Here is a 17886-nt window from a genome sequence, read left to right as displayed (position 1 = left end):
ACAGCCAAATTAAACTCTGAGCTGATTTAGAAACATCACCTCGGAGCACTGTATGTTACTGTAATATTTTACACTGAACAACAAGCTTTACTGTTGTCTATAGTTTAGTGTTCAATGTTGAAAGCAGGAATGGGATTTTGTAAATGTGTAAGTGATAGACTTTGTGGAGATCAGAGTACATGAGTGCGTTTCAAACACGTGGCTGTTATGTGGGTGGGGACGATCAGCCGATATTTAGCCGAAGCTGACACTGAGAACGATCACAACCAGTCATGGACCGTCTCTGGATCCTGAGCTGCACTCTGTGTGTCCTCCTGAGCTGGATGCATGTGGATCAAGCGGTGGCTGAACCGTGAGTTTGTCTTCAGCGTGTTTTTGTCTGTGTGAGTTGTTCACTGCAGTAACTGCTGTATGTGTGATGCTGTATGCAGCCAGTACCTGGTGGCCATTCCTGCAGTTATTGAAGCTGGAGCTGAGGCCAAATTCTGTGCAACTCTCCGACAGCCCAGTGGGACTCTGGTCATGACTGTCACTTTGATGTCCCGAGAGAAGAACACAACCTTATTCACGCATACATCAAATGAGGCCTTTCAAACCTGTGTTCAGTTTGAGGTTGGCAACCAGCACTTTCACACACAAAGTGTGTTTGTTAGTTGTTATCGTAAGCATTATAGGCTTTAATGACTATCTAAATATCCCACTGTCTCAGGCTCCTTTGGTACGAAAGGAGGTGCAACATTTTCAGGTGGAGGTACGAGGAGACACATTTTACTCCAAACAAGTCAGAAAAGTGATGATCCAAGCGTCTGATCCCGTCACATTCATCCAAACAGACAAACCCATCTACCTCCCTGGACAAAAAGGTAACAATGTGCTGTTATGTTATATAAGACATGTAGTTCATTCAAATTCCAGCATCATGAGCCAGCTGCTCCACCATCTCCAATTTGTGTAACAAGTTTTGTGGTCCAAAATTTGGACACACATACAGTGATTGATGTGAAATGTTTGCTTCATAGAGCAAAATTTTTTCAAGATATCAATACGGTCGATCGAGATGTTTATTCGAAGTTTGAAATCCGACTCCATCTTTGAACATAACTACCGTATTTTCCAGACTACAAGGCGCACTTAAAATCCTTTCTTTTTCTCAAAAATTGACAGTGTGCCTTATGTATGAATTCTGGTTGTGTTTACTGACCACAAACAGATTTTATGTGGCACACAGTGCTCAAAAATCTGTCAAAAAATGTTTTAGTACGCCTTTGGTAAGGTACGAAGCCGCACTGCTTGATGGATTGTCGGAGCATTACGGCTACCGTAATCAGAAGCCTCGCAGACTCGGCCTAATCTGGGTCCTAAACGCCGTCACTTCAGGTCCTAAAATCAAATGAACACTGCAGCATCACTGAGAGTTAAAAACTGTCTAAATTCTTTCCTCTTTAATAAAATGATCAGCCTTGCTGCTTTACCAGGTGTAACAATTAAGTTTAACATCCAGGCATCCATGCAAACAGAATTTATTAAATTTAGAAGTTAGAAGTTAGCAGGAAGTTAGCTCACTGGTTTTGCTAGCTTGTAAAACATGCTATGCTATCACTTCCAACATAAATGAAGACAGAAAGCTAAACAGCAGTGATGTTAGTAGGGTTACTGAAGTTGGGCTAGCTGGTATATAATGATGTGCTACGTGATCGCTAGCGACACAGCTATGTTAGCATAACATAAACACAGTGAAGCTGGAGGATGAACGCTAAATTTTTTCCATTCGATAAACGTTCCCGATGGTTTTTGATGAATGCAATCACATGGAAAGATGCTTTAAATGGACCAAACTTCAGTCAGGAGAACAAATGACATAATCCATCCACAATACCAGGTTAGTCATTATTATAAGATAAGATAACCTTTATTAGTTTTGTTACAGCCGAAAGTGGACAAGTTACATAGCATAAATTATAAGGCGTTTAATGCGCCCTATATTCCAGTACGCCTTATGTATAAAGACAGACCCGTTTCAGACACGTTCATCGTCAGTGCGCCTTATCGTCCGAAAAATATGGTATTTTAAAAAACAACAAAAGGAAAAAAAATCCCACAAGTTTCATATTTGAGCTCACACTAAGGAAGAACTTCACATTGCAAAAGACAGCTACTGACAACGAATGGTATGCAGTTATTTCACAGTGATGAGAAATAAAATATGCAGAATACTCAGAGTGCACAACTTCCCCCAAAGGGCAAAGGCCATATTATATTTTCCATTTTGAGACCTGCTGTTGTGATGGAGAATTAGGCAGTAATTCAGCTTAACTTTGTAATCGGGGACAGAGAGCACAAAATGAATCATGTCTGAGTAATGCCTCTTAGTTTATTTCAGAGTCAAATTATTTTTATGTGAAAGTTTAACGGTTTTAATTTTTAAAACTTCACAATAAAATAAATATGTTTAAACATGGCTTTGGAATTCAAAGTACAAAAAAATCGTGAGGGAAGAATATGGAGGGCCTCGGGTGCCAAAATTTATTAAACACATAATTAAATAATAAATTAAATGTGTCATTAATTACGCAGTGACAATTACAATGTTGCGTGGAGATCAGGGGCAGTACCCCTGGACTTGCAGACCGGGCTGGTGGTCCCCATTTTTAAGAAGGGGGACCGGAGGGTGTGTTCCAACTACAGGGGGATCACACTCCTCAACCTCCCTGGGAAAGTCTATGCCAGGGTGCTGGAAAGGAGAGTTCGTCCGCCAGTCGAACCTCAGATACAGGAGGAACAATGCGGTTTTCGTCCTGGTCGCGGAACACTGGACCAGCTCTTTATCCTCTCGAGGATACTTGAGGGTGCATGGGAGTTTGCCCAACCAGTCTACATGTGTTTTGTGGACTTGGAGAAGGCATTCGACCGTGTCCCTCAGGGTGTCCTGTGGGAGGTGTTGCGGCAGTATGGGGTGTCTGGCCCATTGCTACGGGCCATTCGATCCCTATACAACCGTTGCAAGAGCTTGGTTCGCATTGCCGGCAATAAGTCGGACTCATTCCTGGTGGGTGATGGGCTCCGCCAGGGCTGCCCCAAGTGGAGGAGTTCAAGTATCTCGGGGTCTTGTTCGCGAGTGATGGGAGAAGAGAGCTGGAGATCGACAGACGGATTGGTGCTGCGGCTGCAGTGATACGGACGCTGCACCGGTCCGTCGTGGTGAAGAGGGAGCTGAGTGTAAAAGCGACGTTATTGGCCGACCTACCCTCACCTATGGCCATGTGCTGTGGGTAGTGACTAGGGATGGGTATCTTTTAGGTTTTATCCGATACCGGTGCCAAACTTTTGAAACGGTGCCGGTGCTCAAACTGGTGCTTAAAGAATGGAGAACACAAAATTGGTCCTCTCATGGTCAGCTGTTTTTTTGTAAAAAGATAACAATGTTAGCCTTTTCTGCAGCTATGTGGCATATATGGTATCACTCTTGGCTGGAAGCAGTGTTTAAAGAATGGAAAAAACACAAACTTTGTCCAAGAACCTCTCATGTTTAACTGTTTTCCACTTTTTCTTTGGTCATTTTAGCCTTTTTGGCCAGGGTGAAGGGAGTATCTGCCATCAAACAAGAGGACAGCCGCATGTAGCTATGATGATGTTTGCTAGTTCACCTTACCTGCATTAATGTAATAACGTGGTTAGCCTACTCAATGTAAATTACACACGAACAACATTAAGCTACTCACGCAGAGAAGAACGGCTGCTGCTGCCATCATCATCATCATCATTTCTGCTACACTGGCAGGGCTAGGGGCCAGGACTCTCCTCTTAGTGTTTTTGGGGGATGTTGCTAACTCCGGGTCGATAACAGGCACCACACCCGCAGTAGATGTGCTCGGTGTGAGGTCTCGCAGCAAGCTATCAAATACGGCGCGTTTCTGGGCTTTTAAAAAAAACGCTATGCGTCGCCAGGTGTTTCATCGAATTTGAGGTGTTACCTCCTTTGACAGTATCACAGTATCAGCTTAAAGCACTTGTTGCTGCTGAGTTTGCATCTTTTGCTGTGAAGTACAGCCAGACTTTGACCGCTTCGACTTGGGCATTTTTAATCTGTAGCTCTGCTCTAAAAGAACGTACGTACCTGGACCCGCCTACTATCCTCGGAAACGTAAAATGATTGGCTAGAATCTAAAGTGTATCACAGCTCAGGAAAAAAAAGCACCGAAATAAAGCACCGAAATGTGCGCTGCTTTTCGGTCTGGTTACTACCGTTTATGTCAGAACCGGTGCCATCATGGCACCGGACACCGGTACCCATCCCTAGTAGTGACCGAAAGAAAGAGATCGCGGATACAAGCGGCGGAAATGAGCTTCCTCCGAAGGGTGGCTGGCCTCTCCCATTAGAGATAGGGTGAGAAGTTCGGCCATCCGGGAGGGGCTCAGAGTAGAGCCACTGCTCCTCCACATCGAAAGGAGCCAGCTGAGGTGGTTCGGGCATCTGACAAGGATGCCTCCTGGGCGCCTCCTGGGTGAGGTGTTCCATCTTGGCTTGCTGTGTAGGGTAACCAATCACATCCATGTTTGATAAGTTGCAGTGACTTTGTTTTAAAGTATAAAGAGAGAAACAGAGGTAACCTCTCAATTTTTCTCAAAGTGAATTTCAGAGTCGTTGCGATGGATAATAAAATGCGACCTGCCAATCAGCTGGTGAGTTTTTGAACAGTATTATTAATAATGCTGTTTGCAATTTGGATGCAGTGATTTACACAACAGTTTCTTAACTCCACCTGTCTTTCTTCCTTTTTCTTTCAGTATGATGTCATTGAACTTCAGGTAAGAGGGCGCCTCTAGAAAAGGCTTTTCCTTCTCTTGCAAATGCATCAACACAACACTGAACACATGCAGTCAGACAGACTTGAAGGTTCCCTGCTCACTGCTTGCATACACACTGCTTCCGCAGTATTACTCCAAGTTACTGACAGTGCAAGGTTTAAAAACTGGACAAAGTGGGTTGCATGTATGTAATACACACCGTGCAGGGGTCTGTTCTGTCACTTGATGCCCCACATGTGAAAATAAAATGACAGTGATTAAATCAAATTAATAATTTTGATTTAATTACTGCACAAACACAGCCACAGCTTCCCTGTCATTACAGCTTAGGTTTCTTTATATCACTTAACTTTTAAACATCTATAAACAAGTGCTTCACATCTAGAAGAGGACAAAGCTGGCTACAGATGAAGACAGGACATCTTTATGTCCCCCTAAATTTATATTGTCCCGTTTTAGCTCTAATGTTGTTGAAAAGGAAAATAAAGAATCTAGTTGGTACTGTACTTACACCTGTGTAGTAGCTGTCACTGTCACTTGATTTAACAGGATCCTCACAGTAACAGGATTGGACAGTGGCTAAATGAAACATCCAATAGCAGAATACTGCAGCTTTCTTACTCCTTGGACGCTGAGGCCCGTGAGGGACCGTACCAGATCATTGTGTCAGTGGGTGAGAGGAAAATATCTCACAACTTCAAAGTGGAGAAATATGGTAAGTCAGTCTTATTTATTCTTAAATTCTTTGTTGTAATGGAGTGCAAATGCTGACATTCATATTTCCCCCAGTTTTACCCAAATTTGATGTGACAGTAAATATATCTGAAGAAGTGAGTATTGGGCAGGAAGACATTGAAGCTAAAGTGTGTGCAAAGTAAGGAAAAGTTCTTTCAGGACAAATTATGTGTTGTAAAATCTGGAGTTTGGAGAGCAAATGACTCATAATGTTTACTTATTTTTCTTTATACAGGTACACGTATGGACAGCCTGTACCAGGACGTGTTACAGTCAATGTGTGCAGACCTACTAATGTGTATAGCTTTGGTATATCGACGTACGATCTTTTGGCCCTATTGCAGATAAGTGCGCCCTGCCACACAGAGACAAAGCAGGTACAGTTATGGCTTCATTTCTCTTTTTTCCCTGATACTTTGGGTACATTCAGGCCCCTGCATTAGCATTACAGCAAACGGGTTGCCTGCTGTACCCAGCTGAACTGGCGCCGTGTGTCCTCTTCACTGTTTTCCCCTACATTTCATCATCTCATACTTTCATCCACGAATTTGAATTTTTAGTGATATCTCATCTTTCTTGGACGGACGTGTCAGCTCCAAAGGAGTGAAGTGGTTATTGTTGTGCCTAAAAGGCTGCATAGGTTGTGTTGGTGTTTCTAATATCTGCTAGATGATTAGCTTTACTGGTAGGGCTAAGGCAAGTGGTGTGTCTCATCATGTCTGTCACACAAAAGAATACAACTTCTGTGAGAAATCTAAGAACTTCAAAAATCCTCTGATCAGACTGTGACACCTAAACAAACTGAACAAATATACACATATCCAAAGATTCAGCTCCTGTTAAAAGTTTGAACAATTTAGACTGATTTACTGAGTTACTGCTCAGTGTTGGGAAGGTTAAACTGTATTCCACTACTATTTCTGTGTGATTTATTACTATTACTGAAGGCTACTCTCCACACCAACACCAACTAGATGTTTAAATCTTAATATAAATGAGTAACAGTAGGTGGACATTAGGTAAAGCTGCACTTTTTGCAGCGATCTCGTATAGAAAACTATTCCGCGCGTATATAAAACAGGTCCGTGACTCCGAACCGTAGTAAAGGGACCTCTGGCTAATACGTTGGGTTCATGTTGGGCACGTAGCCAAAAACTAGCATTACTTTGTTGTCTGGGTCAAGTTTGCTAGTGAGAGACAGAGAGAGGCGTTGAAAGGCTGCTGCAACGGAGCTTATTGTTTCAGAGGAAAACACGAACACAGTGTACAGTCGAGTCTCAAAACAGTGGCTTTCAAAAGTATTCGGCCCCCTTGAGCTTTTCCACATTTTGTCACATTACAGCCACAAACATGAATCAATTTTATTGGAATTCCACATGAAATGTTTGATTCCAAACATTTGTTACAAATAAATAACTGAAAAGTGGGGGAAATAGCTACAGTGGTTTACTGAAACATGCAAACACAGATTCAAAGAAGGAAATGGGAGTAAAAGATGGATCGACAATGGGATAAAAGTTCAAACTGGTTGTTTGCTAAGTTGTCTGTTATGTGTAGAAACAATAATCCCCTGAGGCAGGTGTCCTTGTTGTGCTTGGATGGTTCATAGGTCAACATAAAGTGCCTGATCGAAATAAAGGAATGAAAAAAAGAAAAGTTCTCTAAGAATGATCAGGTATGGGGACTGAACTGGAAATGAATGTAAAAGCTGCCAAAGTCTCAACACAAACTGCTCAAGCCCATTTTAAAATGGGCGATCGTGGCTCAAGAGTTGGGAGTTCGCCTTGTAATGGGAAGGTTGCCGGTTCGAGCCCCGGCTTGGTCAGTCTCGGTTTTGTCCTTGGGCAAGACACTTCACCCGTTGCCTACTCGTGGTGGTCAGAGGGCCCGGTGGCACCAGTGTCTATCAGCCCCGCCTCTGTCAGTGCGCCCCAGGGTGGCTGTGGCTACAAAGTAGCTGCCATCACCAGTGTGTGAATGGGTGGATGACTGGTTGTGTAAAGCACTTTGGGGTCCTTAGGGACTAGTAAAGCGCTATACAAATACAGGCCATTTACCATTTAAAAATTCCCAAGAAGGTTTGTTTAGTTGGAGGCCAACAAACAAACACACAAAAAGGTAGTAGGTGAAGATTTTTTTCACAGTACTGTATAACATATATATGGTAGTACTGAGATTTTGAGGATGTAAATGAGATGCTGCTGGGAAATTTAAACGATACAGTGGTTTTGTGAGGTGATGCCATCATACTGCTATACAGGCCCAGCTCGACAGGATGTTTGGGATGTTGTGGAGGATACGGCGTCTGTGTTTTCCAAAAAGAATTTCAGATTTCGAATCATCTGAGCACAGAGCAGTGTTTGTCGTTTTAAATGAGCTTTTGCCCAGAAAAGAATGCAGCGTTTCCAGTTCACATTCACATTTGACTTCTTTGCGCAATGGAGCTTTAATCAGAATCAGAATCAGAATACTTTATTGATCCCTGGGGGAAATTATTTTTTGTTACAGTGCTCCATTTTAAACCAACATTAAGACAAGACAGACAATACACTAACTAAGAATAGTACAATATATACATATATATACATACATACATACATAAGTCACTCATAAATAAATAGTTGGAAAAGAAACATGTGTAGCTGTAGCAGCAAACAGTGTGTTAAGTGGATGCGTTGTACAGGGAGATGGCCACAGGCAGGAATGATTTCCTGTGTCGTTCAGTGGTGCATCATGGGTAATCTCAGTCTCTCACTGAACGAGCTCCTGTGACTGACCAACATGTCATGGAGTGGGTGGGAGGTGTTATCCAACATTGTCTTTATCTTGGACAGCATCCGCCTCTCCGACACCACCTTGAGGGAGTCCAGCTCCATCCCCACAACATTGCTGGCCTTACGGATTAGTTTATTAAGTCTGTTGGCATCTGCGACCCTCAGCCTGCTCCCCCAGCATGCAACAGCATAGAGGATCGCACTGGCCACCACAGACTCATAGAAAATCCTCAGCATTTTCTGGCAGATGTTGAAGGACCTCAGTCGCCTCAAAAAATAGAGACGACTCTGGCCCTTCCTGTAAAGTGCTGTGGTGTTTTTAGCCCAGTCCAGTTTATTGTCAATGTGTACTCCAAGGTATTTATAGTCCTCCACAATGTCAACACTGACCCCCTGGATTGAAACAGGGGTCAAGTGTTTCCTGGTCTTCCTGAAGTCCACGATCAGTTCCTTGGTCTTTGCCACGTTGAGCTGCAGATGATTCTGCTCACACCACGTGACAAAGGAGTCGATCACAGCCCGGTACTCTGTCTCATCATCCCTGCTGATGCATCCAACCACCGCAGAGTCATCAGAAAACTTCTGAAGATGGCAGGTCTCTGTGCAGTGGCTGAAGTCTGTGGTGTAGAGGGTGAAGAGGAAGGGGGAGAGGACAGTCCCCTGTGGTGCCCCTGTGTTGCTGATCACCTTGTCAGACACACACTGTGGGAGACGTACATATTGTGGTCTTCCTGTCAGGTAATCAACAATCCAGGACACCAGAGAAGCATCCACCTGCATCGCTGCTAACTTATCACCCAGGAGGGTCGGCCTGATGGTGTTGAAAGCACTGGAAAAGTCAAAAAACATGACCCTCACAGTGCTCGCCGGCTGGTCCAGATGGGTGTAGACACGATTGAGCAGGTAGATGATGGCGTCCTCTGTTCCGAGACGAGGCTGATAAGCGAACTGAAGGGGATCCAGATGTGGTCTTACTATGGGTCGCAGCTGGTCCAGGATGAGCCTTTCCAGGGTCTTCATGATGTGGGAGGTCAATGCCACGGGCCTGTAATCCTGGAGGCCACTGGGACGTGGCGTCTTTGGTACAGGGACGAGGCATGATGTCTTCCACATCACCGGGACCCTCTGCAGACTCAGACTCAGCATAAACAGTTTATGAAAGACTCCACACAGCTGGGGGGCACAGGTCTTGAGGACGAGGGGACTCACTCCGTCTGGTCCAGCAGACTTGCCTGAGTGAAGTCTCCTCATTTGCATCTCAACCTGGTATTGAGTGAAGGTGATGGGTGGGGGAGGGGTGTCAGGAATCTCACAGGAGGCAACATGTGAAGAGAGAGGCTGGCACAGTGGTGTGGTTCTGGATTCCAGGCTGACTGCAGGTGAGGTTGTGGGGGTGGGAGCAGACACTGTGGTGTCGAATCTATTGAAAAACAGATTCAACTCGTCGGCTCTATTCTCACCTCCCTCAGCTCCAGTGATGGTCTTCATGCCCCTCCACACCTCTCTCATGCTGTTCTGCTGGAGTTTCCACTCCAGCTTCCTCCTGTAATTGTCCTTAGCCTCTCTGATCTTGTCCTTTAGTAACACCTGGATCTTCCTCACCTCCTCTTTGTTGCCCCCTCTGAAAGCCCTCTTCTTGTTGTTGAGGAGGGCTTTGATGTCCTTAGTCACCCACATAACCTGCATTTGTGGGTGGCACAGTGAACTTTGTGCGCAGATATTGATTTGTGGAAGTGTTCCTGAGGCCATGCAGTGATCTGAGTGGCAGAATAACAACAGTTTTTCATGCATTGCTGCCCAAGGACCTGGAGACTGCATCTGATAGTGGATTTCAGCCTTAACCTTTGCATGTTTTGATGACATTGTGCGCTGCAGATGATGAGATATTCCCCGTCTTGATAATTTTACATTAATGAAATTATTCTGTCATTGTTCTACAATTTGTAGACACAGTCTGTTGCAGATTTGTAAACCTCCGCCCATCTGTATTTGTGAGAAACTCTGTCTCTCTATGATGATCTTTTTATACACATTAATCTGAATGATCTGTTGCCAGGTAACATAATCAGTTGCAAAATGTTCCTTCAGCTGTTTATGTTTAGTACAACTGACCCCTCCAGACTTTTGTCCCCCCACCCTGCATTTTTAAACCATATTGCTTTCATCAAATTCTAAATGAGCTCAAGTCTTTCATGACTCCTCTCTAGTTTGAACATTTAATATATTTTATAGATTCGATTGTGAATGAGATTTGATTCTAATTTTGGTTTATTCTTGTATCAGTGATTTTCTTTCTTTATTGCTCTTTCCAGGCAGACAAGACTGGCTGTGCAACTTTTTCCTTCAACATGTCAATTTTTACTAAAATGGACCAAAAGGTGCTTCAAGATGTTCTGGATATCAGGGCCAAAGTGGAAGAAGAGGGAACAGGCAAGTTGTGTTATTCCTTTAAAATGACACATCGATGTGTATTTAACCAAAAAGGCATTCGCAGTATTGTAACATGAAAGTTTTTACATTCAGGTGTTTCACTCCCTCAAGAGAAGAGAGTCACGATTTCTTACGTCCTTGGAAAAGTGTCTTTCATTAACGTGCCCAAGGTTTGGGAACGGGGATCTAATGTGGAAGGAAAAGTAAGCCTAACATGTTGTTTTCAGCTCAGTTTGTCGTAGCAAAGCACATTTAAATTGTTTGTATTTTCCATTGATAGAGCATTGTGTTCTTCAACAGGTCAGAGCAGTGTACCACAATAATACACCAGTTTGTGACGCACCGGTCTACCTGTTCACGGGACGAATGTGGCAAGCACGCTCACTACAAAATCTGACAACTGACAGCAACGGTGTGGCCTCATTTTCTTTCAGCACTGATAACTTTGACCAGGATATCCAACTCCATGTGAGCTGACACACGGAAACAATGTGTAATTTAATGCAGCCATGACAGCAGCATGAAGCCACAATTGGTTTGTGATAGGCTGCAAATGTCCAAATACCTCCCACAGTAATAAGCTGCAATCCTGAAACAGTTTATGACTCATCTTCCTCCACCTTTGCCCTGCTTATAAAGCCTCGTTGACCAATGTTATTTGTAGATCAAGTTTTTAAATTTTTGTTTCCTATCCCCAACTAGGCAAGCCTGACACCAACAGTGGGCTACCCAGGATACAAAACTGCATACTATGACAGGGGATTTCACACATTATCCATGTCCCAGCCGTCTTCTCCTGATATTAAAACAATCAGCTCTCTAGAGGTACAGAAGAAGGATAAACCAGTGTCCTGTGACGCAGAAGAAGACGTATCAGTAAACTACACTATAGTGGGAGAGTCTCCGGGGTCTGTGGATGTCATTTATCTGGTGAGTTATCTCTCAGCTTTTCACTTTATGGCATAACTACAAAGTTTACCATGACCAGACTTTTTGTGTGTTTGCTAAAAAAGTACTGTTGTAATGCCCATCATGACTGAAGAAGAAACTTTCAGTCCATCATGAGAATCCAGCAGCTTCGATCTGTTTCAGCCTAAATACCTGATCCAGCCCAAACTATATGCTTTAGCAAAAAGGAAAACTAGGGAGGGCGTCTGTCTCGTGAATCACAGACTTCATGTCTGGTTCCTCTGTTTTGTCCCTCATTATTTTCTGTCAGCTTTGTCACGGCTGGCACCAGTCCTGTTGTGGAATGAAAGGAGGACCCAAAATGCGGCAGTGACTGATGATTCGAGTGACGTTTATTTACAAGGTGGCAGTGGCAGAAACAGGCAACGAAGCGTGAGAAATTACTAACGGAAACCTAAACTGGGAGAAACTAAAGAGCAAACCTGAAATCTTAATGAAACGGAGAGCAGAGCAGAGAGACGCAGACTAAGGAACAGGATACCAAGAAACACAGACGAGCCGACAACGAACACAGACCGACACCCACTAAATATACACACACAAGGTAATCGGGTAATCACACACAGGAGGGAAGAACAGCTGAACCCAATACACATGATGACTGGAGGACACAAGCTGAACACAATGACAGACAGACACAGACCTTCAGAACAAAACAGGAAATCTAGAACCCGAACCGGACACAAGGGGGGAGGACACAGAATAACTAGAACAGAGGAAAATAATCATAAAACACAAAACGCTGGGTCAACGACCCAGCACCATGACAGTACCCCCCCTCCAAGGGCTGGCTCCAGACAGCCCAAAACAAAAACAGACGACCAACCCAGGGCGGGCGGCGGGGGGTCCAGGACGGAGGGACCAAAACCAAACAAAAAACAAGCTCCAGTGATCCAAAAGAATTGTCCAAAACACAACACACACTGGAGTCCCTGAACAGGGTCCCAAAACATAGTTCAGGAGGCCATCCCGGAGGCTGACCACTCAGGAGCCTAGAACAGTTCATCTCCGGGGGCCGACCATGTGGAACGCAGTGGTGGCGACGGGGAAACAGTTCAGGCGGCCGACCGTGCGGACGGCAATGGGGAAACAGTTCAGGCAGCCGACCGTGCGGACGGCAACGGTGGCGGTGACACAAGTCCGGAGGCCGGCCGCGCGGAAGGTAGTGGTGGCGTTCGGGAGGTCGTCCATAGTGGCGATGACGCCCAACAAGCGGCCTGGCAGATGATCGCCAATGTCGAGGCGGCAGTTTGGGACCCAAAGGCTGCGTGGCCCCCGCAGCACCAGGTGAGACGGAGGCTGGACCAGGCGACACTGAGGATGCTGAAGCTGGACCAGGCGACGGCGTGGGTGAAGCAGAGAATGGACCAGGCAACGCTGAGGATGCTGAAGCTGGACCAGGCAACGGCGTGGGTGAAGCTGAAGCTGGACCAGGCGAGGATGATGAGGCTGCAGCCGGCGAGGATGATGAGGCTGCGGCTGGACGGGCTCCTCGGGCCCTCCAGCTGACGAGGCAGGAAACTGGCTAGGTTCTCCTGAACCTCGAGCTGACGAGACTTGGGGCTGGACGGGCTCCTCGGGCCCTCCAGCTGACGAGGCAGGAAGCTGGACGGGCTCCTCGGGCCCTCCAGCCGACGAGGCAGGAAGCTGGCTAGGTTCTCCTGAACCTCCAGCTGACGAGTCTTGGGGCTGGACGGGCTCCTCGGGCCCTCAAGCTGACGAGTCTTGGGGCTGGACGGGCTCCTCGGGCCCTCCAGCTGACGAGACTTGGGGCTGGACGGGCTCCTCGGGCCCTCCAGCTGACGAGTCTTGGGGCTGGACGGGCTCCTCGGGCCCTCCAGCCGATGAGGCAGGAAGCTGGACGGGCTCCTCGGGCCCTCCAGCCGACGAGGCAGGAAGCTGGCTAGGTTCTCCTGAACCTCCAGCTGACGAGTCTTGGGGCTGGACGGGCTCCTCGGGCCCTCCAGCCGACGAGGCAGGAAGCTGGCTAGGTTCTCCTGAACCTCCAGCTGACGAGTCTTGGGGCTGGACGGGCTCCTCGGGCCCTCAAGCTGACGAGTCTTGGGGCTGGACGGGCTCCTCGGGCCCTCCAGCTGACGAGACTTGGGGCTGGACGGGCTCCTCGGGCCCTCCAGCTGACGAGTCTTGGGGCTGGACGGGCTCCTCGGGCCCTCCAGCCGACGAGGCAGGAAGCTGGACGGGCTCCTCGGGCCCTCCAGCCGACGAGGCAGGAAGCTGGCTAGGTTCTCCTGAACCTCCAGCTGACGAGTCTTGGGGCTGGACGGGCTCCTCGGGCCCTCAAGCTGACGAGTCTTGGGGCTGGACGGGCTCCTCGGGCCCTCCAGCTGACGAGACTTGGGGTTGGACGGGCTCCTCGGGCCCTCCAGCTGACGAGTCTTGGGGCTGGACGGGCTCCTCGGGCCCTCCAGCTGACGAGTCTTGGGGCTGGACGGGCTCCTCGGGCACTCCAGCTGACGAGGCAGGAAGCTGGACGGGCTCCTCGGGCCCTCCAGCTGACGAGGCAGGAAGCTGGACGGGCTCCTCGGGCCCCCCAGCTGACGAGGCAGGAAGCTGGACGGGCTCCTCGGGCCCTCCAGCTGACGAGGCCGGAAGCTGGACGGGCTCCTTGGGCCCCCCCAGCGAAAACCGTCTCAGAACCAGTGGGCACTGGAGCCCCTGGCACACACAGGACAGAACCAGCAGGTGCGGGGACCTCTGGCAGACGCAGGACAGAACCAGCAGGCGCACGGGCCTCTGGCAGTAACAGAACAGGACCAGCAGGCACGGTGGCCTCTGGCAAACACAAAGCAGACTGCAGCTGCACAGAGCATTGACTCAGCTCAGGCAGCCACAGCCGGGTGCAGTCCTCAGCTGGCTTCTTAACCTCCAGGGGTCCAGAGTCGGCTGGGGGCTGAAACCCAGCCTCTGGGGAGGCCCTGGGGTGCGTCACAGTCTCTGAACTGGCCAGCTTTTGAGGACTGATTACAATATTGTGTGGTTTGTCTCTCTGCTTAAAATGAACAGATGAAAAATTGTTCTTTGGCAAACGGAGTGTTTTAAATATTTAGGCATAAATTTACCGAAAGATCTTACAAAACTATTCGAACAGAACTACCTACCCTTATACAAAAAAATAAAGGAAGATATAGTAAGATGGAATTTAATTCCTTTCTTTAGTTTTAATTCAAGAATTGATTCTATTAAAATGAATGTATTGCCAAGATTTTTGTATCTATTTCAAACCCTACCAATAGAGATTAACCAAAGTCAATTTAATGAGTGGGATAAAATGTTATCTAGATATATATGGCAAGGTAAAAGACCAAGGGTTCGCCTTAAAACACTACAGCTGGCTAAGCAAAAGGGAGGATGGGGCCTCCCTGACCTCAGATATTATTATTTTGCAGCGCAGATGAGAGCAATAATATGCTGGTGTAACCAATCATACACTGCCCAATGGAAAACCATTGAGGAACAAATGCTGTCTATACCTATTCAGGCAACTCTAGCTGACAATAACTTACAAACCTATATAAAAAATACTGATAACATGTGGGTGAAAAGGACCCTTAAAACATGGAGAACTATTATAAAGGAATATAAACTCGAGACCAATATTACAGTTCTTAAATGGTGTGCTTACGACTCAGAGTTCAAACCTAATGAACTGGATTCTAGATTCAAGGACTGGACAGGTAAGGGCATAACAGCCCTGTGCAGTATAATGAAGGATGGAAAATTGTTCAGCTTTGACATGCTTAGAAAAACATTTTCATTAGAAAAAGAAGACTTCTATCGATATCTGCAGTTAAGGCACTATGCCGACACGAAGATGAGAAACGTAACAATGATAAACACACGCTTGATGGAACTGTTTATAAAAAGCTATAACTCAGAAACTATTGATAGAATTGTATCATGTCTCTATAAGGGTCTAATGGATTTGAAACCACATTCGACTTCATATATTAGAACAAAATGGGAGAAGGAAGGAGGGATAAAAATATTAGAGGAAGAATGGACGGCAATATGGAGATATCAGTGGATGTGTACTAGCTCACAAAAGTGGAGGGAATTTGGCTGGAAGTGCCTAATTAGATACTTTATAACACCTTCTCAGAAGTCTCATTATGATGATAACCCCCCTGCTTGTTGGAGGAACTGTGGAAATCAAAGTGCAAATCATTACCATATTTTCTGGGACTGCTCAATCTTGAGGGATTATTGGAGAGAAATACATAATGCCTTACAGGATATCTTTAAACGTGAAATACCTCTCGAGAGTAAGACTATGTTCTTTGGATATATACCTCAGGAATGGCCTAAATATGATAAACATTTAATAAATATTTTATTGGTGGCCTGTAAAAAGAATATCACCAGAAAATGGTTATCCCCAGAGAGCCCAAACATAAGTACATGGATGGAAATCACAATGGAAATTTATAACATGGAAAAGATAACAGCTTCTGTTAACCACAAGCTGGAGAAATTTACATCATATTGGGAAAACTGGGTTAAATATATCACGCCTCATAGGCCAGATTTTACTATTACAAACCAATAATTATGATGTATGTATATATATTTATAGGATCACCCCATACCAACACATCCGTGTTTTTTTTTTTCTTTTTTTTTTTTCTTTTTTTTTTTTCTCTTTCTTAGGTTTGTTAGTTTTGTTTTTTGTTTTTTGATTTTCGGATTATGTGATGGTTTCAATTACTTTTATCGTTGTAAGTATTCTTCCCTTATGACTTGGATGTAAATTAAAATACTATTTCAGTATTTAAGGCAGATAACCTAAGTATGAAGAATGCTTACATGATGTACATACTGTGAATGCCTGCTTTTGAAACCTTAATAAAAATATGAATTAAAAAAAAAAAAAGAAAAATTGTTCTTTTCGGGTTGGATTGACTTAGCTTGTTGTACAGGAGGAGTAGGTGAAGATGATGGCTGAATAGGTGGCTGAGCTGATGATAAGGCTGATGAGTCTTCTACCAACTGAGCTACTGACTGGGCTATGGGCTGTAACATAGTTTGTAGTAAGTCTGGCTGTGACTGTAACTGAGCTATGGGTAGTGAAGCTGAATGGGGTGGAGGTGACGGCTGGGCTGCTAACTGAGCTACTGGCTGGGCAGCTAACTGAGCTACTGGCTGGGATGCTAACTCAAAAAACACAGCCCCGGTATAAACAGTCACAAGGTCTGGCGAAACAGAAAGAGTGTCTTTTCTACTCACCACAGCCGGCAACACAGAACTCTCGGGGCCCGGCTGTGGCAATGGGCGTCGGCAGTGTGAATGTCGCTTCCTTCTCGGAGACAGCTCCGACCGGCCGGGTAATTCTACATCCGGCGGGCCGGGCCGCAGATTCCCCGGCGGGCAGTGCAAAACATTCACCACCGGGCTGGGTCGGGAAGCGGTAGCGGCTGGAGGGTGAAGGTGCAGTTCTTTTAGAATGAAGTCCTGTGCGAGCAGGTGAAGAGAGTCCAGTAGCCAGGGGTGAGTAGAAATTAGCTGCTGTAGCCTGGCTTCTACAGCGTGGTGAAATTACTCTCCCTCACGTTCAAGCCACAGGTTAACCTGTCACGGGTAATGGGGAAATACGGACTCAGTCGCGGAGCTCTGGATGCGAAGCAAACAGTGCATTTATTTACAGTGCTCAAAAACAGTCTCAAAACACAAAGCGAAGTACAAAAATTCAACGGTGATCATCTCCAAATTCCCAGTGGTGTGCAGGTGAGTCTCCCAAGTGATTATCCGAGTGTGTTTCTCCTCCGAGAGCTTAATCCAGCGGGCTCCTTCTCTCCAACCTTCTGCTCCGTATCACTTCCTCCTACAAACGAGTGACAACAACAGGTGAGACAGGGTAGCCGGCTAAGGCTATGTTACAAGTAACAAACACTCTTTACTACCGAGCTTCCAGTACAATCCAGCGTCGGCTGCCATCCGGACACACAGTTAAATATCTCAGTCCACAACGAAGGATGATGGCAGGTCGCCCCGGGAAGGACCGTCCGACCATGACATAACCAACCTCGAAATGGAGTCAATCAATTCCTCCCGAAACTCCTGGGAAGGTGCGGTTGCTGCTGGGTCCATGTTTGGTCGGCTCGTACTGTCACGGCTGGCACCAGTCGTGTTGTGGAATGAAAGGAGGACCCAAAAT

General features: G+C 46.0%; 1 protein-coding gene across 1 annotated transcript in view; it reads left to right on the top strand.

Annotated features, from left to right (window-relative positions):
- Positions 1-210: 210 nt before the first annotated feature.
- The window catches only part of LOC101464323 (alpha-2-macroglobulin-like), a 41143-nt gene continuing 23467 nt past the window's right edge, over positions 211-17886 (top strand). The window contains exons 1-12 of the mRNA XM_076879287.1: positions 211-352; positions 432-612; positions 710-863; positions 4628-4680; positions 4786-4806; positions 5356-5521; positions 5596-5680; positions 5777-5918; positions 10628-10745; positions 10839-10948; positions 11046-11213; positions 11448-11675. Coding sequence (XP_076735402.1) covers positions 273-352; positions 432-612; positions 710-863; positions 4628-4680; positions 4786-4806; positions 5356-5521; positions 5596-5680; positions 5777-5918; positions 10628-10745; positions 10839-10948; positions 11046-11213; positions 11448-11675 — 1506 coding nt within the window. The 5' untranslated portion in view covers positions 211-272. The remainder of the gene's footprint in view (positions 353-431; positions 613-709; positions 864-4627; positions 4681-4785; positions 4807-5355; positions 5522-5595; positions 5681-5776; positions 5919-10627; positions 10746-10838; positions 10949-11045; positions 11214-11447; positions 11676-17886) is intronic.

This window comes from Maylandia zebra, linkage group LG3, assembly GCF_041146795.1.
Source record: "Maylandia zebra isolate NMK-2024a linkage group LG3, Mzebra_GT3a, whole genome shotgun sequence".
Lineage (NCBI taxonomy): Eukaryota > Metazoa > Chordata > Actinopteri > Cichliformes > Cichlidae > Maylandia > Maylandia zebra.
Note: the sequence above shows the minus strand (reverse complement) of the source record. Positions and strands in the feature narration are given on the sequence as shown.